The sequence below is a fragment of the Rhinolophus sinicus genome, chromosome 2, assembly GCF_057876585.1.
Source record: "Rhinolophus sinicus isolate RSI-liver-muscle chromosome 2, RSI-T2T, whole genome shotgun sequence".
Taxonomy (NCBI): Eukaryota; Metazoa; Chordata; class Mammalia; order Chiroptera; family Rhinolophidae; genus Rhinolophus; species Rhinolophus sinicus.
The window spans coordinates 23713145-23737987 of NC_142502.1; the positions used below are offsets into that span (position 1 = coordinate 23713145).

The 24843-nt window shown below is 38.8% G+C and overlaps 1 protein-coding gene across 11 annotated transcripts in view; it reads left to right on the forward strand.

Annotated features, from left to right (window-relative positions):
• Positions 1–24843, forward strand: part of NHSL1 (NHS like 1) — a 215543-nt gene that overhangs the window by 138334 nt on the left and 52366 nt on the right. For 8 of the 11 annotated variants that reach the window (XM_074333631.2, XM_074333629.2, XM_074333630.2 and 5 more), the window contains exon 2: positions 16115–16267. In XM_074333631.2, the coding sequence (XP_074189732.2) occupies positions 16115–16267 (153 nt within the window). Of the gene's footprint in view, positions 1–899; positions 1036–12727; positions 13294–15893; positions 16024–16114; positions 16268–24843 lie in introns of those variants that run through there. The other 3 variants (XM_074333633.2, XM_019732762.3, XM_088795438.1) reach the window with 3 other exon arrangements.

The following is a 24843-nucleotide window of genomic DNA, read 5'->3' on the forward strand; positions in this document are numbered from 1 at the left end:
TTTGCAAGCTATTTCTTAAGGAGCATTTTCATAGAGGTTAGACGATTATGCACTGTATAGGACAAATGCTTTTTCAGTCTTTTTTCATCAAGATGGGTAATTATCCCCTTTCTCTGAACGAGCCAGTGAATGTTATATGTCGTCACATTGTGTCAAGTTGCAGAGCTACTGACTTTGCGTGGCCCCAAGGTGGGCGCAGTGCAGTCAGCTTCATGGATGTGGCCCTGGCCTTTCAGGAACTTACAAAAATACGAGAGGGGGGCTTGCCATGTGTAAAATACACAAAGCATTAAGCCAAACAACGTAAAAAACGTTTTAATCACTCTAAGGATGGACAATTGATGCTGGTGCATGAGTAGATTGAGGGTAGGTACTTTTATTAGGAAAGCAGGAAGAAAAATAAATTTCTTGTGGAGAATGGAGGCAACTTTCGGGAAATGTTATCTAGACAGGGCAGGCTCAGGGGAATTCGCTAGTCCTCCTTTGATCACTGTGGGAATCTTCTGAAACGGATCTCTCGCCATTTACATAGACCTGAGAAGAATTTGTAGACCGCTGCTGAAAGCAGTCCTCCGCCCCAAGACTTCCAAATGATCCCCTCTGCCGCTGGGAGGTTTTTAGGACATTCTACACATTTCAGTCCTCTCTGAATGAAGCATTCACGTTGCCATTCAACATGTCGAGTTTGGGGTGCATTCTAAGTCAAATTATACAAGAAGCTATTTGTGGCATTCAGCAGCTGCAGAAAGAAGAGGCCGTTTTTTGGGGGGGAGGGGCGGGGGTGGTGCTGTTAAACACAATTGAATTGAAGATAGAAAATTCAGTATATAGTGTTGTCCTTGTTGATGGGCAGTTGTGATTGTAGTGAGGAAGAGGGCGGTTACTGGGCAAAGGAGTGCATTTTGTCCTACTTCGACATGGAACGTCCTGCAGAAAGGAGCTCTCCATAGATGTGCTGGGATGTATTTTTGATAATGAATGTACTATATTGTCTGGAGTCTGTGGCTGATTCCTCTACCCAGTGGGGTGCAGTTGGTGAGTATTTCTCTTTGGAAAACAGTTATAATAAAATAATTAAATTCCAGTCAGATGAAAGCTGATTGTGCATTAACATCAAGACAAATATGGAAAAGTGTAGGTATTTTAGGACTGCCCTAGATAGCCTAAATGTATACATAATTAAATACAGTTTGCTAATGAAAATTGATTGTGACAGCTTTATTTGAACTTGTTTTATCAGATAATGATTTATATGGATTGCCACTCACAAAGAGATAGGTATTTCAGATAAGGTAAAAATGGACCAAACTGACTTTTCTGAGAGCCACTATAAAATCTGAGAGGTTTGAGGAAACTATTTGACATTGGAAGAACCAATCGGTTTTATTTTCTCAGATATCTTACTTTTCTTTTTATTCTGCCTCAGGAAAACATTGATTGCTTATGTCTTCACTGTCAGTCAAATTCCTATAGTGATTTCTACCCCGTCACCTTTTTTCTTTAGTGAAAAAAGCAAAAGATATTAAACACTGGACTGAATTATGAAATATCCTCACCTGTCATTACAATTCCAACCTTCATATTTTTGGCTGAATGTTAAAAATATTGCTGGGCACATGAAGAAGACTGCTGATCTGAATCCTTCCAAATATCACCAAGATGTGAAGAATTCCATTATTATTTCTTTTTATTATTATTTTTTCTGCTTTCTGTTTCAAATCCCCATGATGCTGATGGGGAGGAGCTAGGCATGTCATGTTTTACAATTATTGTTTTGATGAGCATTTGATTTTTCTCAGAGTCTTTGTGGACTCTGCAATCAACATGCCTCCCTTCTCTTCCAGCTGTGCCCTAATTGTATTGCCCTCTAGTGCCAGGGAATGCCAACAAGCATGGGCGCACTCTTGCCCTGTCGGTTCAGAAATCTGCACTGTGAAATCCTTGCTTTAGAAAGACTAGGTTACTAAAGTTTAGAGGTACTGAGTACTGTGTCTCCATACAATAATTGATGTTTTCATTCTTGTCGCTTGCTCTCATTTCTTGTTACCTTATTAAAAATATTCTTGTCTTTCTGAATTGAAAAAGAAAAATTAGTGAAAGAATATGAAAAACTGAGTTTATAGGAAGGTTTTCCTCAGTTCAGAAGTTTTCAACTGCCTGACTTTGATGGAAGTTCTGTACTTCTATACTCTAGACTAATTCTGAGTATCATTTTATGCCAGGCTGCCCTTGCTTTGCTCCTGCTGTGTCACCTCCAATATAATTACATAAAACCTTCACAGCACTCAGGCTTAATAAGGAGCAAGGGTTCTCTGTTTTAAGAATTCTGCTGCTGTTTATTCAATAGTTTAAGACAATAGTTTTTTTTGAAAAAAATCCAACACTAATCAGTATTATCTTTGCCTAGATCAACCTTGACCATTAGTAAAAACCCAAATACAGTTGGAGACATTTAACTATAAATATTATTGTCAGTTCATCAGCAAATGAAAGCAGTCTATCTTAATTTGTCTAATTACCTTTTTGTATGTGAACCAGCTGGCTTCTTAACAAAAGCAAGGGATCACACTGCTTATTAATTATAACATTTATTTTAACCATATGTGAAACAATATAAGAAATCACAGGAGGGAGAGAAAAGGAAAACTGAATAGTTCATGAGATTGTTCCATTGCTTAGAAAATAATTAGTTCAAATGATTCTTTTCTCTAAATCTTTATAGTTATGGATCATTACCTGGGAAGAACTTAGATGATAATAAATCTGATTTCCTTTTGGTCATTTAACATTAAATAAAGTGTTTTTTATATTCGTGGACATTATGGTTTCAGAAGCTCTTCTTCCCAAGTGAAAATGCTCTTCTTTGGATTCACTTATTGTGAGATTTTCACCTGTGGTTGTAAATTGATGTGGACCTCTTCTTGTCTTAGTCATTCAGTTACACAGTTACCCTCTGATTGATTCAGAAATGTTTTCTGTAACTCGGTGCTTCCTTAACCTGAGCTCGGTTGCAGATAGTTTATGAATATTGACAAATTTTTCTGGAGGTATGAGATCCACTTTGTCTAAATTGAGGCTCAAAGGGGGGCACCAAGATTTATAGAGTAGGGACTTTCTTTGGTGGAAGAAAATGAGAACATCCTTTTGAAGTATGACGGGCAATGGGAGTGTGTTAAACCAGAGCCCTGATTCCAAGCTCTTCTGTCAAGAGACTGCAGCAGGAATCATTCTTCTGAACCAGTGTTTCATTGAGCGCACAGCGTCCTCCTGTAGGTGGCGCCCTTCTACTTTATTTTGTCAGTTTTCCCCTGGCAGTTTTGATTAGGAAGTCTCCTTTGCTATCCAATTTTTTCTAAGTAGGAAATTCTTTTCAAGTATGGATTCCTTGTAGGTTTTGTAACACCGTCAATTCAGCAGGTTCTTAATATTGTCCAATTTAAGAAGTATAAGAGAGCCCAGAATATAAAGCACTTAGGCTAGTCACATGACTCTCTTAAATTAGATTTCTAAGATCATCACGTTATACTTTGGCTTTTCATTCCACAATGAGATTTTTTTTTCTTCCCTGAAGACTTTTAAAAGAAAGATTGCATTAATTCTTTTTTCAAAAATTAAAATTAATTTCCCTTTATTTTATTATAAAGGGATCTGATCATGTTAAATTTAAATAGCACAGAAAATATATTTTAAAGTGATTGAGAATTATTCTTTTCTCTAAGATGTGCTAGACCCTCAATATGCATTCAGAAAATGTGTTTTGAATGACATTTGAATCGGGGAAGGAAACGTGAGGTAACTTTACAGTTGAACTAATTAACACATATCTCTACTCATATCATTGTTTCTCACCTAAAATGAGAGAAATTTCTGTCCATTTTTTCTCACCTTTAAATACCTACCTAATGCAGGCTGAGTAGAATGAATTAGATGAATCAGGACTACTTGGGTGGATGAATTAGGGCTATACAACACGCCAGGAAGAAGAACAGGTTCAAAGAGTTAATGAAATTATTCATTCTCTTTCTGCAAGACAGATAGATAGTTCACTTTTGAGGAAGTTGTCCTTGAAGTAAAATGACATATACTTTTGAAATGAAGAATTACTAAAGCTCTATCAAGGGATGCTTCTTAAGGAAGGTTAACATTTGACTTAACACTTGAAAAATGAATAGGGGCATGCCAAGTGGATGTCAGGGATCAAGTGCAAAGGCCCTGAGGCAGGAATCAGTGCGGATGATTGGATCCTCTGCCCCGACAACGCTCTGACTGTGAAGGCAGAGGTAGCACAGTGTATCGAAACCTGGAGCACAAGATGGATTAGCTCAGATGTTGGGTAACTCTGTGACCTACTGCAAGTCACTTATGTTGTAAAATAAATGGAGTTGGTTTGGTATTCCTTAGTACTCTTCTCAACTGTACTTTTCTAGGAACTTATGAAATCTCTCCTTTCCAACTTGCCCTTGCTGTATCCCTACTCATAATTACCAGGGGTGCTAAAAATATCTATGCAAGTGGACTCTTTGGTCAATGCTGCAGAAGCAGTGGTTCGCTGTAATCAGAAGTGTCTGGACGCTGATGGTAACCACTTTGAGCACCTCTTGTAATTGCAGAAGTCAAATGTGACTTGTATTCTCTTTCGTTATCAGTATATATTGAGTATTACAATTTTAATACAGTTTTTTCTTTCTTAAAATGTGTTTACATTTTTTTGGCACCCTCTGTATTTCCAACCTCATTCCCTTCACAAAGCTCTTCCCTGTCTTTCCCACCTCACGTCCATCATCTCCAGTCTGTTCATTTGTCACATTGCCTGCATTAGAGAAACAGTGCACCCTTCCATCCTTGCAGGCAGGGTGGAACTTTGAATGCGATGTCAGCAGGCCTCCCTTTGTGTTTTGCACTTTTGATTGGGGTTTTTCTCTTTTTTCATAGAACGTTTTTTTTGTTTGCCTTGCCTTCCATTTGTTCAACATTTGTCACATGAATATTGTGGCTTGACTAAACTAGTCACAGTGATAGCAGACGTTTTGAAATTGACGGAGCAGATGGTAGCAATGGTTTAGATTAAATTATTAACTAGGATCCACAGCAGGAGCCTTTAGCTTCAATGCAGAGTTAAGGGTGTTTCCTAGCATCAGAATTAACTGGCAAAGTGGATGTCAGATCAAGTTCCTCCTAAAGAATTGATATATTATCATCCTTTAAGGTTTCCCTTTCTACCCCCAACCACTCCCCCCACCAGATACTGATGAAGAGAGCGATTTCCATTTGTCTTGTTTTCAATATGCCATATGACTCATTATTAAAGGTTAATTCAGAAGCAAAAGAAAGAAAAGATCATTGTACCATGAAGTTCTAGAACATTGGTGATTTTAAATGTTCTTTGTGAAATTAACATGATTCATGGGACAGTTAAAATAATCTTCATGAGCATGTATTGTGAGATACATGTTTTCATTCTGTGGAGAGTATCTCTACAACAGTACCTTTTAAACCCTTTATGTGTGTTTTTAAACCTCAGTATGCAATTGTGAAAAGCATAAGAATAAGATGACACCTATATATTCAAATTCCCCCTCTTGTCTAAAAAACGCCTTTCTTTATAGCTGGTTTATCTCAAACTAGTATCCTATCCAGGGTCGTGCATCTGGCTGTGATGTGATGTTCCTTAAATCTCTCTTAATCTGGCTTCTCCTCCTCATCCTCATTATTATTATTATTATTATTTAATTGACTTATTGTTTCATTTTTGGTTTGACTGATTGTTTTCATTTTTTTCCTCTAGCTCTTGTACTCTCTGTAAACTGGAAAAATTTAACTTATCAAAAATGTTTAACTTGAATTTACCATAGGTGATATTTATACTCGCTATTTCGTCACATTGGGGCACATAGTACCAGTTGTCCCCTTAGTGTCTGCTGGATTAGGGAGGTGGAAGGCTGGTCCTTCCACTGGGAAATTGCTCTAGCATGCCTCTTATGTGTCTGCTTAACAGACAAGTAAATCAAAGAAAAGTAGGAATTTTAAATACTTAAAATGTTAAACTACGGAGAGATAAATATTAGTGATTTGTTAGAAAAATGCCTGATATGAAAAGTAAAAGATTGATTCGTTAGTCACAAGTGACCAACTCATCTTTTGGTTTGTTTCTAATGAATTAAATGCCAAACAGCAAGAACTTATGTCAATTTAATTTGAATAATATAAAGTACATTTTTCCATCTGTTGTGTCAGATACTTAAGACTATTATTTAAATATCAAAATTATAATTGTATTAACAAATGAATTTTACTGTAGATTTTTGAAAAATCCCTTAATAATGAAATTTTGTCTATCTAAAATTCAACTTTATCTGGACAATCCTGTATTTTATCTGGTAGTGATGTTTTTAAAATTTATTCTTTTACACATTTATTGATTGTATTAATTCATCTGCCTGTGCTATTGATTTGCTTTGCAGCTTCAATAATGATTATTATTTTGATATGTAAGTATTATAGCTATATAATTGCTCTCAATATGAAAGTGTTTATTAAAACATGAAACTTAATTTTTTCCTCCAAAAGTTAAAGTTATGGGAAGACTTTGTTTCTTAATAAACAAAAGATAAGGCCTAAACGATAAGTTTATCTATTACTAAAGCTTTATTAAGTGGATTATATTGCTAGTTAATTTTTAGAAATTTCTAAAATCTCTTACTGCTAAGAGTGTGCATTTTATTTGATAGGACCAGGGGTTTATGTGGGATAATTTCTGCTATGATGTTTTCCAATGCTTTAATGAATCTGAAAAGTACAAGAGATAATGCGTGTGTTTGTAGATTTAAAAATTGCATTTCAAGTATTTTAACCATGAATAAAGATAAGAGTACTCCTAAATTAGCTTAGTCATGTACAATCTTCTGTTTCAGATGTTAAGCTTGATTTTAAAAGCTAGCCTAAAACAAATTGACAGTCAGTGATAGCACCGTTTATAGATAATTGATATAGACATTTTCAATTTTTGAAGAGCTAAATTTCTTTGAGAAGTGTTTAAAATTATCCCTTGGTACACGACCCTAACCACCAAAGGACTCCATGATATCTAATTTTTCTTTCCGTTCCCTCTCCTTGCAACTTAGAAGACCACAGTGATCTTTATTGATTATACATTCCATTTTCATTTGATCTAGGATTCTATTTTGTGGAGTTCAAAATGTGTATATATATGATATGCTTCGTTTCTGCCTATAACTCCTGAGTACAGTTTTTGAAAAAGTTCTTTTTTACAAAATATTGTTTAACAAAGTTTGTAACGATTTTTAGATTCAAAATAAAGACTTTTTATACCCTAACTGCATGTAATGCAGCTCGGAGGGCTGAGGTTTTGCATAAATGGCCATGGGAAAGCGGGGAGGGTAATAAGGGGGTGGAAGCCTTATCTATGAGTCAGTCCTGGGAGCCTTAGGCAGCCCTGCTCTGAAGAAGCTTTTAGGTTTAAGGATATGTTTTGTCCTTAATAAAAACAGTAAGAGTGTATTTCAAGGTTGTATACTACAGATGAAAGCATGAATGATAACAGCGTCCTTTGTTTAATAGCTAGGGTTTTACTCTTTATTATACCTTAAGTACATAATCATTCCTGAAACCTTACAAACTGTTAAACGCAGGCTCGTAAGAAGACCAAGGGAGTTGTAGAAAAGTAGCCCTAAAACGGAAGTGATTCTGACCTCCTCACCTTTGAAGTAGATTGCTGCACCAGTTCCCCAGTTCCTTTCTGCGTCCCCAGTCGCACCCATTCAAATACACACATCATGCAGCACTCGTGATCTTTTTCAAATGCAACACTGGTCATGTGGCTTTCCTTCTTAAACTCCTCCGGTGAATCCCTAGTAGCCCATCAACTAAAAATCCACCCACTGTTTCACTCAAGCAGTGCCCTTCAGGGTCTGGCCCCTGCCTCTCTCTCTACCTCCCTTGCCACTTCCAGCCACATCTCAACTCTCCTATAAGCTTATACCTAAGCATTTGCAGACCTCCCTGTGTCCCGTGATTGTGCTTTGCCTGAGTCCCCTCTTCTCTCCTGTTCCCTAACAGCTGTTTGCTTTCTAAATGAGGTATGTGCCCTTTGTCATGGGTCCCATTAACAGCATGGTCTTATCTCTCTCCTTATGCTTATTCATTATTTTATTGTATTTATCTGTCCGGGTGTGACAGCCCCACTGGACTGTGTGACCTTTCTAAGGTCAGTGACTATGTTTGATTGACTTTTCACCCAGATGCTTAACACAAGCCAGTGAGTAAGTGCTCCTTGGAAAATTGCTGAATGGTTGAACATAAGTGCACAGTTAACAGTTAAAAATTTCAGAATATGTATGACTTTGCAAAATATTCCATACCTCTTTGCTGGCATGTTGTATACATACTCCTAAGAAGTAATCAGATAACTGTAGAAATAATCAGATGATTCCTAGAAGAAAAAATTTTAAATTTGGTTATAAATAAGGTATCATTTCAGTGACCAATTAAGCAGAAATGTTGAAACTTTATGAATAAGGATGCCAATATTTGTACAATAGTAGTGGTGATAGAATTTCAAAATTCTGGGCCAGGACAAGCCACCAGGATCATTCTGGTGATGCCAGAGCATATTTTTCTTTGTAATATTTGATAGTGGTTTTAGAAAAACAATGATTTACTTTAAATATTTTTATTACTTATGTGTCCCAGCAAGGACTTTTGTGTAAGATATATTAACTTCAATGTACTAACTAAAGATATCTTTTCAAAACTTATTGCTAGTAAAAGAGGAATTAGGACACCCCAATTCTCATCATCTTAGCTTGGACATGCATTAGCTTCTAGATCTCAGTTTTCTCGTTTTCAACCTGTCTCGTTCATTGAAAACTTGATTACAGACCTACTAGAAATTAGAAAGTTCTTGATAAGCAGCTAGGGTTTGGAGGGAAATCAAATTGGCTTAAATTAGATCTTCAGTTTGAGATAATGTAAAATTTGAGTAGAGGTTCCCGATATGAAAATGGAGGACAAATGAAAGACAACAGATAGAGATGGAGACTAAGCAGGGTGTTTAAAGGCAGAAGATTACGGCATGAGTCAGCAGTCTGTTTCTGTGAAGGTTCAGATAGTAAATATTTTTGGCTTTGCAGATCGTACAATCTTTGTCACAGCTACTCAGCTTTGCTGTTGCATGCAGACTGAGAGCAGCCGTGGACAATAGATACACAAATGCTGTAGTGGTGTTCATTGCAACTTTATTACTCGATGGACGCTGACATTTGAATTTTGTGTAATTTTCACGTCACGAAATATTATTCTTCTTTCAATTTTCTTTTTCAACCGTTTAAAAAGGGGCTGGCGGGATTTGTCCCAAGGGCCTTAATTTGCTGACTGCTGCCTTACAAAATTATTAAGGTTTCAAAGATGAATAAGTAAATAGCATAGGACAGAGGTTTAAGGACTAGCTCTCTAGGAGTTTGTCAGAATCTAGAGAAGGAGCGATCAGATGTAGGAAAGGAACTATAGTTGACCCTTGAACAATGTAGGGGTTAGGGGCGCCGACCCCTGCACAGTCTAAAATTCATGTATAACTTTTGACTGCCCCAAAAGTTAACTACTTACTAATAGCTTAGTGTTGACCATCTATTAAACCAACACAAGCAGTCAGTTAACACATATTTTGCATGTTACATGTATTATATACTGTATTCTTACAATAAAGTAGCCTGGAGAAAAGAAAATGTTATTAAGAAAGTTTTAAGAAAGAGACTTTTACAATATTAATTGACAATCCATGTATAAGTGGACCCATGGAGTTCACATGTGTATTGTTTAAGGGTCAACTGTAGTGTGCTGTGGTGTTGAGTAAGAGCTCCAGAAATCAGTCATTCGCAGTATATGATTAGAAAGATGAGGAGAGAGAAAAAGACCATTGGTACTAGTTGGAAGTTCCCTGGGCACCACTGATAATTTTTTTTAAATGATTCAAGATGGAATTTTAGGTCGTAGAAAAAAGATAACATGCATTAAAACTGGAAGTGATAGGTTTAGACCTATCATTCATGGAGCGGGCGGCTTAACTCTGAGACAAGTGAAAGACAACTGTGAGGTCTGTGGATTCTCCTTCCGTTAGGGCACGACTGACCCTTTATTAAACTTAGGGCAGCTCAGCTATCTCTTTGAAATTTTATTCATCTATCTGACAGATACTTATATATGCTTACGACATATCAGATACTGTTCTAAGAGCTTAATAACCTTAGAATATAAATCCTGTTATTACCTCCATTTTACGGATGAAAAGACCAAGGTATGGAGAGGTCAGTCCTCCAGTAAGTGGCTAGTATTCTCCATGGGTGGCTCCAGACGTGGTCCTTCACTCCTAGGCTACATTGTCAAGTTTTCCATGTCTGGGATTTTAGGAAAAAAATTTTTTTTAACTGTTGATGCTCTTATAGAGCTAACGTTGGAATAGGAAGTACCGTGGATTTATATATTTTCTGTTGAACGTAGATACTGAGCTATCAAACAATACTAGAGTTTCCAGAAAGACATGGCTCTTCAATAAACTGTGACATCGAGGCAATGCAAATTATAAGATGAAAACACTGCCCTGTTTTCATGCTTATATGCAGGATATGAAGAGATGATAAAATTCTTGGGGAAATCTTTATAATCAATAAGCTTTTTCAAAACACAACTTAGTATGTTACCCAATAAATACCGTAATTTATTTGGCTGCTCCCTGAAGATGTGGACTTTGGGCCTGCGTCATGAAGCAGCGCAGAATAGCCTGTAGAGGACAAAGTGCCCGGGATGCTGGGATGGAAGCGTGCTTTCTACCCGTCGGCTACCACTGACCGATGTGTAACCAAATAGTATCATGGTCTTTACACAACTGTGGCCACTTAATACCAAGCTTAATATCGAGTGAGAAAGGAAATCACTCCAGGGGTGACTGTTGCTGCTGGTCATTTTCTTAGAGCGCGTCTCTGACTAGTCCTGGTGGACTGGAAAAGCCTCACTACCCAATGAATAGATCTCCTTCTTTCAAATGAGAGCCCGTGAGAGTCACTGTACAGATTTTTGTTTTATTGCCATCGCCTTCTTAAAGTTTTTACTCACACCTCACCTTTTAAATGAGGTCTACCCTTACCTCTGCTTCATACTGCGTCCTGGCCACTTCCCACCCCCATCGCCCCTTTCGTCTCACTCAACTTTTTCTTTTGTCCATTGCACTTAACCACCTTCTAACACGCCATACAATTGTAGTTTATTGTCAAAATAACGGAAGCTCCATGAGGGCAGGGACCTCACTGATATATCCCAAATGAGTGGCACTTAGTATGTATGTGCCCCAAATTTACCTTTTTAATGAATGAATCAGTGTTCGGATGCCATTGTTGTATACATGAAAAGCTGCATGCTGTTTTCAATTACTAGTATGCGTGGTGACATTTAACTTCAGAAACTTGTAGATTAGGAATCCGAGCTTCTGTCCAGAACACATGGCTACCTGTCTCGAAGGCAATGAGGTTGAGAGGCAGCTTAGAAGTAGAGCGAGGTCACTCTTGCTTTTGAATTTGTTTTCCTAAGGGGAATTTTTTCACTAATTTAGTGTAGCTATATAATTTAACTTACAGACTCAGTTCTTTCTCATTTGCCATCTGGCCATATAATTACTTTTAAGTAAAACTATGTATAGGATGAAAGAACACAAATTGGAAATCTGTGATAATGTGTATGGTAATATGATAATAATGTGTTCTATTTATTTAGTTGTTTGCTTTGCTTTTGTTGTTGTTCAAAAAATAAGATTAAAGGAGGAAAAGATTTGAGGAGGAATCATTCCAAAGCATTCCCTAGGGGGAGCCCCTCACATAAATTTTGTTCTTTGACTAAGAGCTTTTGTTATAAACTAAATGTTTTGAATTAGTGGATTATTACATTTTTCCATTCAGTTATAAGTCTGGCCCAAAGCTATGAAATAAGAGGTTGTCTAATGTGTTTCAAAAACTGTTTCTCCATGAAGTAGAATTGGGGAGAATTGTAAGGAGCATTCTTTTCCTTTGTTCCTTTTTGTAATATTGGCTGATCTGTATTCCCTTCCTCTTTGCTCCTGTTTCTTTACCCCAGAATGTATTTTCTAGAACCTGCTTATACTCCATTTCTGATTTTTCTTTCTCTATTTGTGTTTCCCCAGTTCTCTGAGGTTAATTGCGAATGGACAAAAGAACCAGAACTCAGTACAGTATCTATTCATGTCAGAGAATAACCCAAATAACAGTAGCGGGGGAGGGGAGAATTGTGGGATTTTTTTTTGTTTTTTTTTTAAACCAGGTGCTTAATGATAATTAAATTTAAAATACAGATTAAAATGATTAGGGTGTTTAAATTTCTCCTTTGGAGTGGGGAAGTTGGAGTTTTTAGGGGGAAAGGGGAGTTGACTTTGGAGCAGTTACAATGCAGATTCTCAGTCACTGGCTGACAGAAAAAAAAAATCTGGGTGAGAAGGCAGGGCATACTAATTTGCACGAAAATGCAGCCAAGTCATCACTTAAGCTCCATGGAGATTCATTCTATTGTAAAGTTTTACTGCTTGTAAACGTTCCTTTGGTGTGGGAGGCAGAGCCTGGGGGGGGGGGGGGGCGTGGTCGGGAAACAATAGATTGGCTCTTTTTTCCCCCTAAATCAGTTCCAATGCCTGAATTAACTGGAGAGTCAAAGAATCAACACAGACTTGCTCTAAGGCTTGTCGGCTCCAGTAAAAATATCTGGACGTTCATTGTAGCCTAGTGTAAATGGGGAACACATTTACTTCACCTTGACTCCGAGGAGGAAATCTACTGTTCTGTGGACTCCAGAGAGGAGAAACTTCTGATCTGTTGGAGAGAAAACTGAATAAACGAGCCCCGAAGCGGAAAGACTGATGTGGTTATCATGCAAATAAGAACTGTGATTGGCTTTCTCTTTCTGCACATGTTGTCACTGGTAGCTCTCAGCCTTAAAGATTAGGTTTCAGTGGGAGATTTTCAGGTTCAAGGACTGTTAATGGTTTGTAACTGCCTGACAATAAGCTCAACGTCCAAGTTACATCAGCCCGGGCAGATGTCTAATGGTTTGGGAACGGAGGAAGAAGTTAGAATCTGAGCAGAAGGATGCAGCTTGCCACCTGCCTTCTGGACTGAGCTTTTAATGTGATTTAAATTTCTAAGCCCTGTGTAGGCATCCTGGAAATGGTGGCCTTCATTAATGCAAAAATCAAGTCTTTAATTAAACTTTTTAAGAAGAAAAGTAAGTAGTTTGTCTTCTCCCCATTGTGTGTGTGTGTGTGTGTGTGTGTGTGTGTGTTATGTACTATTTCATTCTTTTGAGTGACGGATTTAGAGTGTGAAACAGCATAATTGGCACAAGTTAAACTCCATTCTATACCAGGTTGTTCAAATACCTCACATGTTTGTAACTCTAAGGCAGAATTATGTGATCTCAGCATGTCTTATTTATTCATGGTTGAGATTTTAGGTGAATTCACTTCTTTTGTGGTTCTCAAAAGAAGCCCTTCGAAGAACGGAGGGAAAAAAGCCTTGTATTTATTTTATGTCTGCCCTGATGTATGGTATTTTTGTTTGTTTTTTTTGTTTTTTGATTCTTTGGCTTACTGTGCAGGGAACCTCTGTGTAACGTGTCACATATTTTTGGTGGGGATGATCCTGTAAAACTCCCTGGCCCTCTCTGTTTTGTATCTTAGAGCTGGAGGACAAACTAACTCTGTTAGACCGATCAGTCATTGTTAAGTACACAGCTTTTGTGGTGTGGCTTCATTGTGTACTTGCCAATGGTTTAAATGTCTTTAATCCAGGCTCTTCTTCATTCCCTGGGAAGTAGAATTTTTACAAATATGTGGTTTTGTTTTTACATAGTTGCTGGTTTATCAATTTTAGTTTAGCTTTTAGTTTTGGGACCAATGTATTAAACTGGATAAATGTGCATGGGGAGGATGCATTGGTAAGAAACTTTGGAGAAAGCAACAAAGAACTGCACTCTGGGATCGCTTTCTGCAGCTCCCTTGCTCGGAGGCTGTGTTTGGATGGACTGATTAAAATCTGCCTTGGCAAGACTGAGATTCGCCAGGGAAGAGACTGCCAGTCTTTCATAGGAGCCAGTTGGTAACTGTACAGTGTGTGGAGCTGATCGTACGATTACACAGCCTTGAATACTATTACTTGGATTTGATTTGTAATTGGCAAATAGGAAAAGTTTCAATTTTCAATATTTTCCAGCTATGAAGTGTGGTAACTCAATCTTTCAAATAAACGGACACCAGCACAAAACATTGTAATTGACTAGGGCTTCTCTTTGGGGGACATATGGTGAGTCCCGCCCCCGTGCAAGATTCTCAGATACGTAAGTCAGAGCTAAGTCAGGTCTTTGTGGATTTTATGTATTAAGATTGATAGTTACATGCACCATGCAGAACATTTGTTCAACAGGAGGTTATGTGAAATGCCAGGTGCCTAGTTTACATGCTTCTTTTGTCAAACTCCAAAAGCAGAAAGCACACAGGACATTTCTGTTTTTAACTTGATGTCTAGTTCTCAATATTTATTATTTCATTTAGCAATAGATGGAGATGGTGGGATCATTTAAGAAATGAATTATTTGGAAGCAATGTTTGTAGAATTTAGTAGCTATAGAAAAGATGGCCCTTGGAGTGAGAGGTTCCCTCACCTGTGGCTCGGGTTCCCAGGGGCGCTGAGAAAGGCCCAGCTCCTCCTTCATGATGGTTCTAAAGTCAGGGGCTCCTTTACAGTAATTTCACTGCTCCTGCCACAACCATGGTTTACATAAGTTATGCTATGAGCTAAGACTTTACATATATTAGTTAACTTGAACTTTATGCCAGTTGTAGCAGCTGTGCTGTGGGGTACATTGAGTTAACTTTAAATAGGCTCAAATGGAAAGGTTTAATAGTTCATGCATGCCTGTTCATTTTATTTTGAGAATCTATTTTATGGTCTAGTTACCAGAGACATGTTATATTCTAGAAATGGGTACGCCCAGTGTGCACTCTGTAGTATAGGTCAGAGTTAGGGAAGAATCGCCTGACTCACAATTAGCCTAGTATCTGCTGATTTTATGGGTGTTAGACTTATCACCCCTAGTAAATGACTCAGTGCAGTCTCTTCTTTCTCTTATGCTTCTCTAGTCTCCCCTATGCCTGGCTCACAGTGGCACTATATAGAAAGCATTAAAAAATTGTTTCATGTTGGGCTCTACTGGTATCTCATTTTAGGTTGTGTTTTCATGAAAAAGGAAATAGACAAAAGAGGTCCCAAGTCCTGTGGGGAATAAAGGAAAATTAGTATAGAGATTTAGCATTCTTTCATGATTACCTATCCTTTCTCCCTCTAATGTTTTCATCTCATTTGTGCTGGGAAAATTCAGTTGAATTGGATTAGGTTGGGAAAAGTCAATTACACTGGAATTTTTGAAAAACATTTTAATGTAAAAGTATTTTATGAAAGCAAGACATACAGAGAAGATTTTGTAGCACAAATTGATTTCTACTTCTATTAGATATGCTATTTAAATATATTACATTGAATGTAATGCTTAATTTTTTAAATTTGAGTTTTTACAGTGATATTTTAAAATAATGCTTGAGCGGAAAGATTTGTTCTCTACCGCTCAGGAAGAAATTTGTTTCTGTCTTGACAATCTGACATTTACTGATGAAGTGGCATTGTACAGATGAATAACAGATATCTATCCTGGCGGACTTAAGCAGGAATTGGAAGTCTATCAATTTTGTCAATCATTTTCTAACACTGGAGTAGAGGGAGGGCCTAAAATGCTAGGAAGCAATTAACTGAGCAAACAGTTCTACCAAAACATTGTAGGTGATGACGGACAGTTTCCCTGTTTCCTTTAGAGGCAAAACACTGTGGAAAGGACCCCTGCAGTCAAGATTAATCCCATTCAGAGTTTGCTCTATTTCCCCCTTGCCGGCCCTTACCCATGGATGTATGAAGCACCAAGAATCCTATCTGGATGTAATACATTTGGAGACCATGAAGCTCAATTTGACACCTGAATTTATTCTCTCTCTTTACAGCGGTTTCCAACCTAGATGAGGAGAGTAGATGGTCAGTCCACTACACTGCCCCATGGCACCAGCAGGAGAACGTGTTCCTTCCCACTACAAGACCCCCCTGCGTAGAGGACCTGCACCGCCAAGCCAAGCTCAACCTCAAATCAGTACTAAGGGGTAAGACTGCCACCTGCAAGCTTGTTGTTCTGGGACTACTGACCATTAGAATTGAAAGCATAAATTTGATTATTTACAAAAGACGATCTATTTATAATAAACATGTAGTATGCTGTGTCTTTATGAGATATCATAAATACAGCCTAGGACAGGCCTAATATGTTTTTGTGTCTATAGAAACTTGACTATTTACATATATGCAAATCTGTCCTTAAAGAGCCCACCCTGTTTAGAAACCCTTGAGTGAGTTTAAACCACCAGTATCAATTTAATCTGAATACTGTAAGTATTCAAAGCAAATTTGTTAAAGCTAATACTTTCTAATGGTTTCTTCTGTTTAGTTCAAGTTGGGAGGAAAGGGGACCTACACATAGACTTTGAAGGAGTACATCTTGGTTTGATTGATCAGAACTTGGGCAGCACCCACTGGGCTCCTGTAAGTAGGTTCTGTCAACTGATGGGCAGAGTACACAGTGGTCAGTAGTAACTATAGAAGGAGTGTCCTGTGTCTGGTTTCATATTCTCGTTTTTACTTCAACTTGTTGATGTTAAGAGGTGTAAATGTGTAGCAAGGAGGGCTTCCTGAAAGTGATTTTTTAAAAAGGGAGGAAGTACTTTAAAAGAGGAAGGAGTGACTTTTAGTATTTCAGAGACTTTTTCTTAAAACAGACAACCAGTGTTCTTATTCTACCAGATGCTGCTTCTACGAGTTTTCTCCTACGATGCAATATTGGGGCGTAGTTATACTAAAAAAGTACTTGTAGTATATCTAAAATTTAATTGAACTGGATGTCCTGTGTTTTATCTAATTATGAAAGACTACGATCTGGGAGAAATACTATCATGAGGAAAACCCAGCATGAGCACCCCCTCTTACTTTTATGATAGATTTTACTTGTATCTCAGCCATTGATTAAGTAATTAATTCATTAATGTACTGTTACTGTGATTAGTGATTACTGGCTACCATTCATTAAACACTGTATGCCCAATTACATCTACACTTAACTATATGCCAAGTACCATTCTGAGCCCATTGCATGTATGATCTTATTTAGTCCTCAAAGTACTTCTACTGCTTACTGTTACTGTGCCAGTTTTACAGATGAAAAAATGGAGACACAAAGATTAGAAAACTTTCCTACGCTCTCATAGTTAGTGGTAGAACCAGGATTTAAACTTGGACATTCTGAGGCTGCAGAGTTCACGTTCTTACCTGTTGTACGATACTGCGTTTCACAACCATTTGTTAGAAATCTATTCTGGCAGAACTGCAGAATACAAAGGCAATGTCTTGTCTCCCAGGGAATGTATACTTTTGTTTATACTGCAAATCACAATGTGAAAAATACTCAAGAGATGGGTCAAAAATTGCTGTTTGGGAGTTAAAGAAAGCAGATAATTTCTGCTTAGAGAGAGAAGGAATAACTCTCAAAGGACTCAACATAAGTTTGGTATTCTGAACAGAGCTACACAAACATTTGAGATCGTAGTCCTGCCCTTTAATCATTTATAATGCTTAAATTATCCTGCCTCTTTCAGTCTTGGCGTCGGACTGTCCAGAAATGAGGACGTTATTGGGTTCCCTTTCTCGTTAACCTGAGGCACCTCCATATTTAGTGACTGCACGCTTAGATGAGAAGAATGGCGTTGGTTGGGCTCTTTTGTATGGCCTTGTAGTTGTACTTTGACCTTTGCTTTCCTGATGTTGGTCACTTAATGTACCTAAATCCAACCAAAATTTCTACTAGGTCTCTTCAGGTGCTAGCGATTATCTTCAGTAAATTTTGTCAAGGAGCTTCCCCACTTGTAGCTCACCTTCCGCCTCCAAATCATTAATAAGAATATTAAATGGCACAGGTCCCAGGACAAAGCCCTGAGGCAGTGCTGTTGTTCATATTTCTCTCAGAGCTCTGAGCAGAGCACTGCATGGTCTGGCTTGTAGAGAGTGCTTTGGGGAAGGTATGTGTGAGTTTGAATATTCAGGCCCAGGTTTTTTTGGTCACTCTCCAGGAAATGGCTTCACTGCCTCTTTCATGTATTTTCAAGTACCAGATCAGAGTTTTTCTTTTCTTTCTTCCTTTAGAAAATTAAACATCTATGTCTAGATTTTTCTGATTTTTATTTTCTTTTTGACTATTCAGTAGATCCATATGAAATTTCATCACCACTGGTTTTGCCTACACTTGGATTTAATTTTGAAAAGGTAACTGCTTTCTTTGGTAATTGCTTTAATGCCTTAAAATGATTCATCGAAGAGATTTGCCATTAAGAAAATGAATAACTTTGGACAGTTCTTGAAAGTCTAGACTTAAATACTCCTTAAGAGATTTTAGAAAAATAATAACTTTAAGAACAGTGGTTGAGAAAGATGAAATGAGAGTGTCTGAGTTCTTTTTGTTTATTTATTTATGTATGTATTTATAAATCACATGTATAGAACTTCATGTTCCACTCTCCCTACACTATGTTGGCAACCTGCGATAAACAGAACATGAGTGCAAAGTATTCATTGCCTCAGTATCAATGAAGATTAAAAAGAAAACATTCAGTCCCTGAATATATGGCACTATTAGATATGATGTTATATCAGGTTATCAGTCTGAGTTAATTTTACCTCAATGATCTTTGCTTAAAAATATAGAAAGGTAGCTAACTATTCACAGTAAGTAATCTATTTTGTTTCTTTTCTTCTTACTTGACCTTGTCTGTAATTTTAAGGAAGGAATACTATTCTTTGATATTAAACAGATTGGTGCGTTTTCATGATCATTGAATTCTCATTGTATGAAATGTGTCAGTTTTTATGGGGAGCTCAGCTCTCTTCAGGATCACAACATACGGCGGGAAATGCTACAGTGAGTACTGTAAATTACCCTAAGTGTTGTAAACGTTCACTTACTAAAGTAATGCAGAAATGATTAGTGGTCAGTAGAATGGTGGAGATAGGCACCAGGTTTACTAAAAAATATTTTTGTCAAAAAGCTGCATTTGAGTTAGGACATAAAGGGAGATACTAGACACAATTTAATAAGTATTTGAGCATCAATTCTGGACTATACCAGGATTTTTTAAATGAATGGATAAATGTTTGTGGGTCCCTAACTTTAAAGAGCTGCCCTGGCTGTCTGATGTCAAGATGGAAGCAAACAGACAATAGTGGATGAGGTGCAGTGGGCATAGGGAGAGAGGGCTCAGCCTGCTGGAAGCGAGGAGCGCTGGGAGACACTCCCCCACTCCCCCACTCCCCCATTGCCCCATTGGAGCCGAGATGGGCTTTCGCCACGTGTGAAACAGCATGTGGAGTGCCTGGAGCAGATGTCTTCCGTGTGCAATTACACTCTATTCTGGTCCAAATAGAACAGAGCTCTTTGGTGTTTGTTGTTGGCTAATCTCTGGAGAATTTGATAGAATTTGGTGGTCATGCTCTTAGATCACATGATTTGGTTTTGTGGATTTATTTTCTTTCTACAGATTTAGGAAATGATTTACTGCTAATGAGGATATAAACATGAGCCATAAGTTCTCACTTAATCTTGTCGATAGGTTCTTGGAACTGCAGCAAAAGGACATATAATGAAACCAACTTTTCCATAGGCTAGTTGACGTAAACAAGAGTTCCGTTCCTACAGTATCTCATAAACGTTATAACAAAATGACGTTGAACGAAACAATGTTATTGGAGGACCTGCTGTACCTAGATTTAAAAATAGTTATTTGCTATTTGGCTCAACGGGACATCTGGCTAGTAATGAACAGTGAATTTCTGAAGATGGATCCTATTATCCAGAAAGAATTCACTCAGGTTTTTACTGACTTTCCAGAAGAATTCCACCCTTTTAATCTCCATAGTTTTTGAACACTTCGCGAACTTCATGAGAGCTAGCCGTGATGATGAGTAACCTTTATCTCATTACATTTTTATCTGGGTAATTTTTAGCTTTATTAAAAGGGCCACAGTGTAGTGGGGCCTGAGGGGTGGGTGTGGGCATGCTCAGGCTGTGAGAGGTCCAGATTTTATTTCTTTACAACCTATAAATCTCATTTGAAAATTAAGAGCTTATGAAAGGCTGAAATAAACACATGTTATTTTTAAGGCTCCATCCCCAAAAAGCCCAACTTGGGAGAGAGATAAACATACTTTCTCACAGTATGTTTAACAGGCAGTTTAGTTACTGTATCTGTGTACACTCCTGCTGGAATTAGTTCCCAGAGCATCTGTTGTTGGTATCAGAAATGTTCTTTAGTCACAGCACTCTTTCCTGAAGGAATCCATTTTAGCAGGTCAGCCTGCTCTGTGGTTCTAGAATTAGAAGTGTGAGCAGAGGGAGGAATGTTGAATCTGGCCTGTGTTAATTCAGAGTCAGAGGGTTACATTTATTGTATCTGGAGGGATAGGAGTTGGGGATTTACCAGGTGATTAAAAACTCTGTGTGTGTGTGTGTGTGTGTGTGTGTGTGTGTGTGTGTGCGTGCACGTGTACAAACACACCAACCTGTTCAGTGTTAGAGAATGGTATACCTTTCTTCAAATACCGAGAAGGTTACCAAGTAGGGTCAGCCAGGTTTCCTGACAGTTCCTGACACACAGACTTTACCTTGTGGCCACTGCATCTACCTTTCATTGTCAAGAAGCCTCCTAGTTCCCTTTTGACTTAGACACATATTCTGTTCTGGGAAAGGGTCCGTGGTTCCCTCTGGGTTTGATGAGGAGCCATGGCTGTCTTATCTGTCTGCCGTGGGCACATGGGTCCCTAGGGTACCCCAGGTGCCCTGTGCGTTTGGCTATAGATTCTCTCGGGGGCACTTTGCACAGGACTGTCTGGGAGATGCCTTTCTCTGTAGGGCCTTGTGGGTGTTGACAGAGAGCCCTGTCCTGGAATGCTACGTCTGCTCACCACTTCACACAGTTTCAAGGTGAACGTCTGCTTTGCCCACCTGTGCTCACAACACTGAATTCTTCGTCTTTTTCTCTTCTGCCACTTTTAAAAATGACGACATATAACATAGACAAATACATAAAACATGTACCGTCTAACAAATAATTATAAAGAATACATCTAAATAACCAGTACCATTACTGGTCAAAAAATAGAAAATGACCAGAGTGATCACTTTATAAGGTATATAAATGTTTAATCACTATGTTGTACACCTGAAACTAATATGTGACTGTCTATCAACTGTAACTGAAAAATAAATTTAAAACAAAGAAACTATGACAAACTCCAGAAACCTCATATTCTTGCTTTCTAATAGGAAAAGCCCTGGTTTAATGTCAAGTGCGTGGGTCACATCAAGGTTTAAATCCTATCTTATGTACTAAGGATATGTGATTTGAGTTTAATTGTGAGGTGTTTTTTTTTTGAGCTTATTTTCTCATCTATAAAATAAAGATCAAGTATCTGTTTACATGGGAATAAAATTAGCTTATTTATGTAAAGTATCTCAAAGTAGAAGTAGTTAAGTGTTTGTGGAGGGAAGGGTGCATTTTAATGAAAATGCAATGGAATACAGGTACGTTTTTTTCATAAATTTTAGCCCAAATGGCTGTCATGAATTAGCTGGGGTTTTTGCTCCCACTTGGTGTACTCAAGAGATATGCTCTGGGGAGGAGGGAGAGGAGGGAGAGAAGAAGAGACAGCATCTTCAGAGGACAGTGACAGCCACAGACAGTAGACACTGAGGTTCATTTCATCCATAGAAGCAAGGTGCCTTTGTCCCCATTCACCATCACCCTCTGAAAGATACCTAAAACGCGAGCTGGGAGGGATCTCCCAGCTCCTCTCATTAATAAATCCCCTTTTTATTTTGTAGTGAAGTAAACCAGGGCCCATGGAAGTTACGGGATTATAGCTACTTTGCAGTTCATACATGGCCAGGGCTGAAAGTCAAGGTTCTTGCTCAGCGGTGCTGGCCTATTTTGGTCTCAGATCCTGCGGGGAACTGAGGAAGCCTAGCCCTTTGATGCCTCTGCGGCGCCCGCAGCTTTTAAAAAGGTCGTAGGGACAGGGCTCACCCTGGGAATCTAATAAAGGTGATGGCTTCACACTTGCTCAAGAAATCTCTTCACTCATCCCCATTTCATTAAAATTCAAAGAAGTGTAAGAGAAATAAAGGAAGCTTCATCAGGAGACATCATGTGTGACTATTATCTATAGCCATGGACCAGCCTAATGGCATTTAGTGCTTATTTTTAGGTTTATAATAGGTCATTAGTACCTCAGTGGATTGAAAAAAATGGCACAGGTTATAGAAGGGACAAGGGAAAGAAAGATAAGCGTTTGGAAATATTAAATACACCAATGATTTAGTACTTACAGCTGAATTTACCCTTTGCTTATTAGCTCATTACTTGTATTCTTTTTTTTTTTTAAAGATTTTATTGGGGAAGGGAAACAGGACTTTATTGGGGAACAGTACTTCCAGGCCTTTTTTTTTTCTCCAAGTCAAGTTGTTGTCCTTTTAATCTTAGTTGTGGAGGGTGCCATTCAGCTTCAAGTTGTTGTTCTTTCAGTCTTAGTTGTGGAGGGCACAGCTCAGCTCCAGGTCCAGTTGCCGTTGCTAGTTGCAGGGGGCACAGCCCACCATCCCTTGCGGGAGTCGAACCGGCAACCTTGTGGTTGAGAGGACGCACTCCAACCAACTGAGCCATCTGGGAGCTCAGGGGCAGCTCAGCTCAAGGTGCCGTGTTCAATCATAGTTGCAGGGGGCGCTGCCCACCATCCCTTGCGGGACTCGAGGAATTGAACTGGCAACCTTGTGGTTGAGAGCCCACTGGCCCATGTGGGAATCGAACTGGCAGCCTTCGGAGTTAGGAGCATGGAGCTCTAACCGCCTGAGCCACCGGGCCGGCCCAACTTGTGTTCTTCTTGAAGAATCCTTTGGTAGAATTGATTTGTGCAAGGAGAAGATAGAATATCGCTGGTTAAAGAGATTCTTTTAATTTTTTTGTAAGAAGCATTAAATTGCTTATACCCATTCATATAGAATTTTAAGTTATTTTCTAGTTTAAAGGCTGGCATGTAATTGTGGGTAAGGGAAGTAGTGGTACATTATTCTGAAAAAGCCACTGAACAAGCTGGGAAATACAGTTGTCTCATCTTTCCTAAACCACAGCAGCACTGACATCGTGTTCTGTTGTTATTAACTATTCTGAAGATGAGCTGAGAGACCAGAATTCTGATTCCAGCGCTGCCCGTAGCCTGTGGGACTTTGGAAAATCATATCCCATTTTTTGCGCTTGGCTTCCTCCTCTGGAAAACAATTTATGATTTCTACGTTTCTGTCTAAGCTCAAAAAGTCTGGATTGGCCTCTCGGTATTTATTATAATGCCTAAAGGGTGACATGTGTGAAGTTTATTGACAGAAACATATAATTGACTGCTGAGCATAAGTCCTGACAAGTTGGTTTGTCTAAAGTCCAAGTTTGCATTGATATAAACATTTTCTAAGTGTCCCCTACAAGTGAGGCACTGGGCTGGCTGTTTATTTCTGAGTCAAAGATGAATGACATTGCTGATTTCTACCGGAAGCCAGGGAGATAAGATGTATGCATGAGTAACTCGTGTGCAGGTTGATGACGGTGGTATCATCGAGCCGCACCCTTGTCTCCGGGTGTTGTCTTTAAAACATAAATCCGATGGTGCCTCTGCTTTGTTAAAAAACATCTTTACCAGCTCCTCGTCACTGAGAGGATAAAACCTAACGTCCGCAGCATCTGGAGAACCTTCATGACCTGAGCCATTTGTCCAGCTTCATCTGCCCAGTCACTCTCTCTCCCCCATGCTTCTCTATCCCCCCACACAAGTTCTTGATCCTGTGCCTTCACATGTAAAGATAAAGACCTTTGATGAGAGTCCTAACGTATCTTGTCCTGCCTTTCTCTCCACTGCATGTTCCAGTTCATTCCTTCTCCTTTCAGAACCACAGCCTCTCACACCTGCTCAACTCCTTTCCCCCTGCAAGAACTGCCTCGTAGGGGCCCAGATCTCCACAGAGTTTTCCTGAGACTCCCCAAGGCAGACCCTGGCATGCCTTCTACCCTTTTCCACAGAACCTTACACCCCTCCTTTAAACTGCTTATACTAAGCTATATAGTTGTGTTTACATGTTTATCTCCCTACCTGATAGCAAGATCCTTGGGAGCAGGACCTTTTCTGGTCATTTGTGTGATCCCAGCACACAGTCCAGTGCATGGCACTGTACATACTGTTGGGTTTGTGCAGGCCCTGGAAAGGTCCTCTAGAACTCAGGAGGGAGATGAGAGCCAAAGCCACAGAACAACTGGTGAAAATGCAGGAGTGAGGAGATTAGGGATGAGGGAGCTCTGGCTTGAGCTTGGAAGGCTTTCTTTTGGGGGGTTTTGAATTAGCTGGTAAAGAGTAGTTGGGGAAGAAGAACATCAGTCAGGATGGGGCAGGCATCATGGTGCTCAGGCATGGGGAGAGTGTCTAAAGCAAGGGTGGCCATTGGTGACCTTCACAAGTGGCCATTGGTGACCTTCACGAGAGCAGTTTCAAGGAAATCTTTGGATTTAAGCCAGATTTCATGAGATAAGAATTAGTTTTATAAACA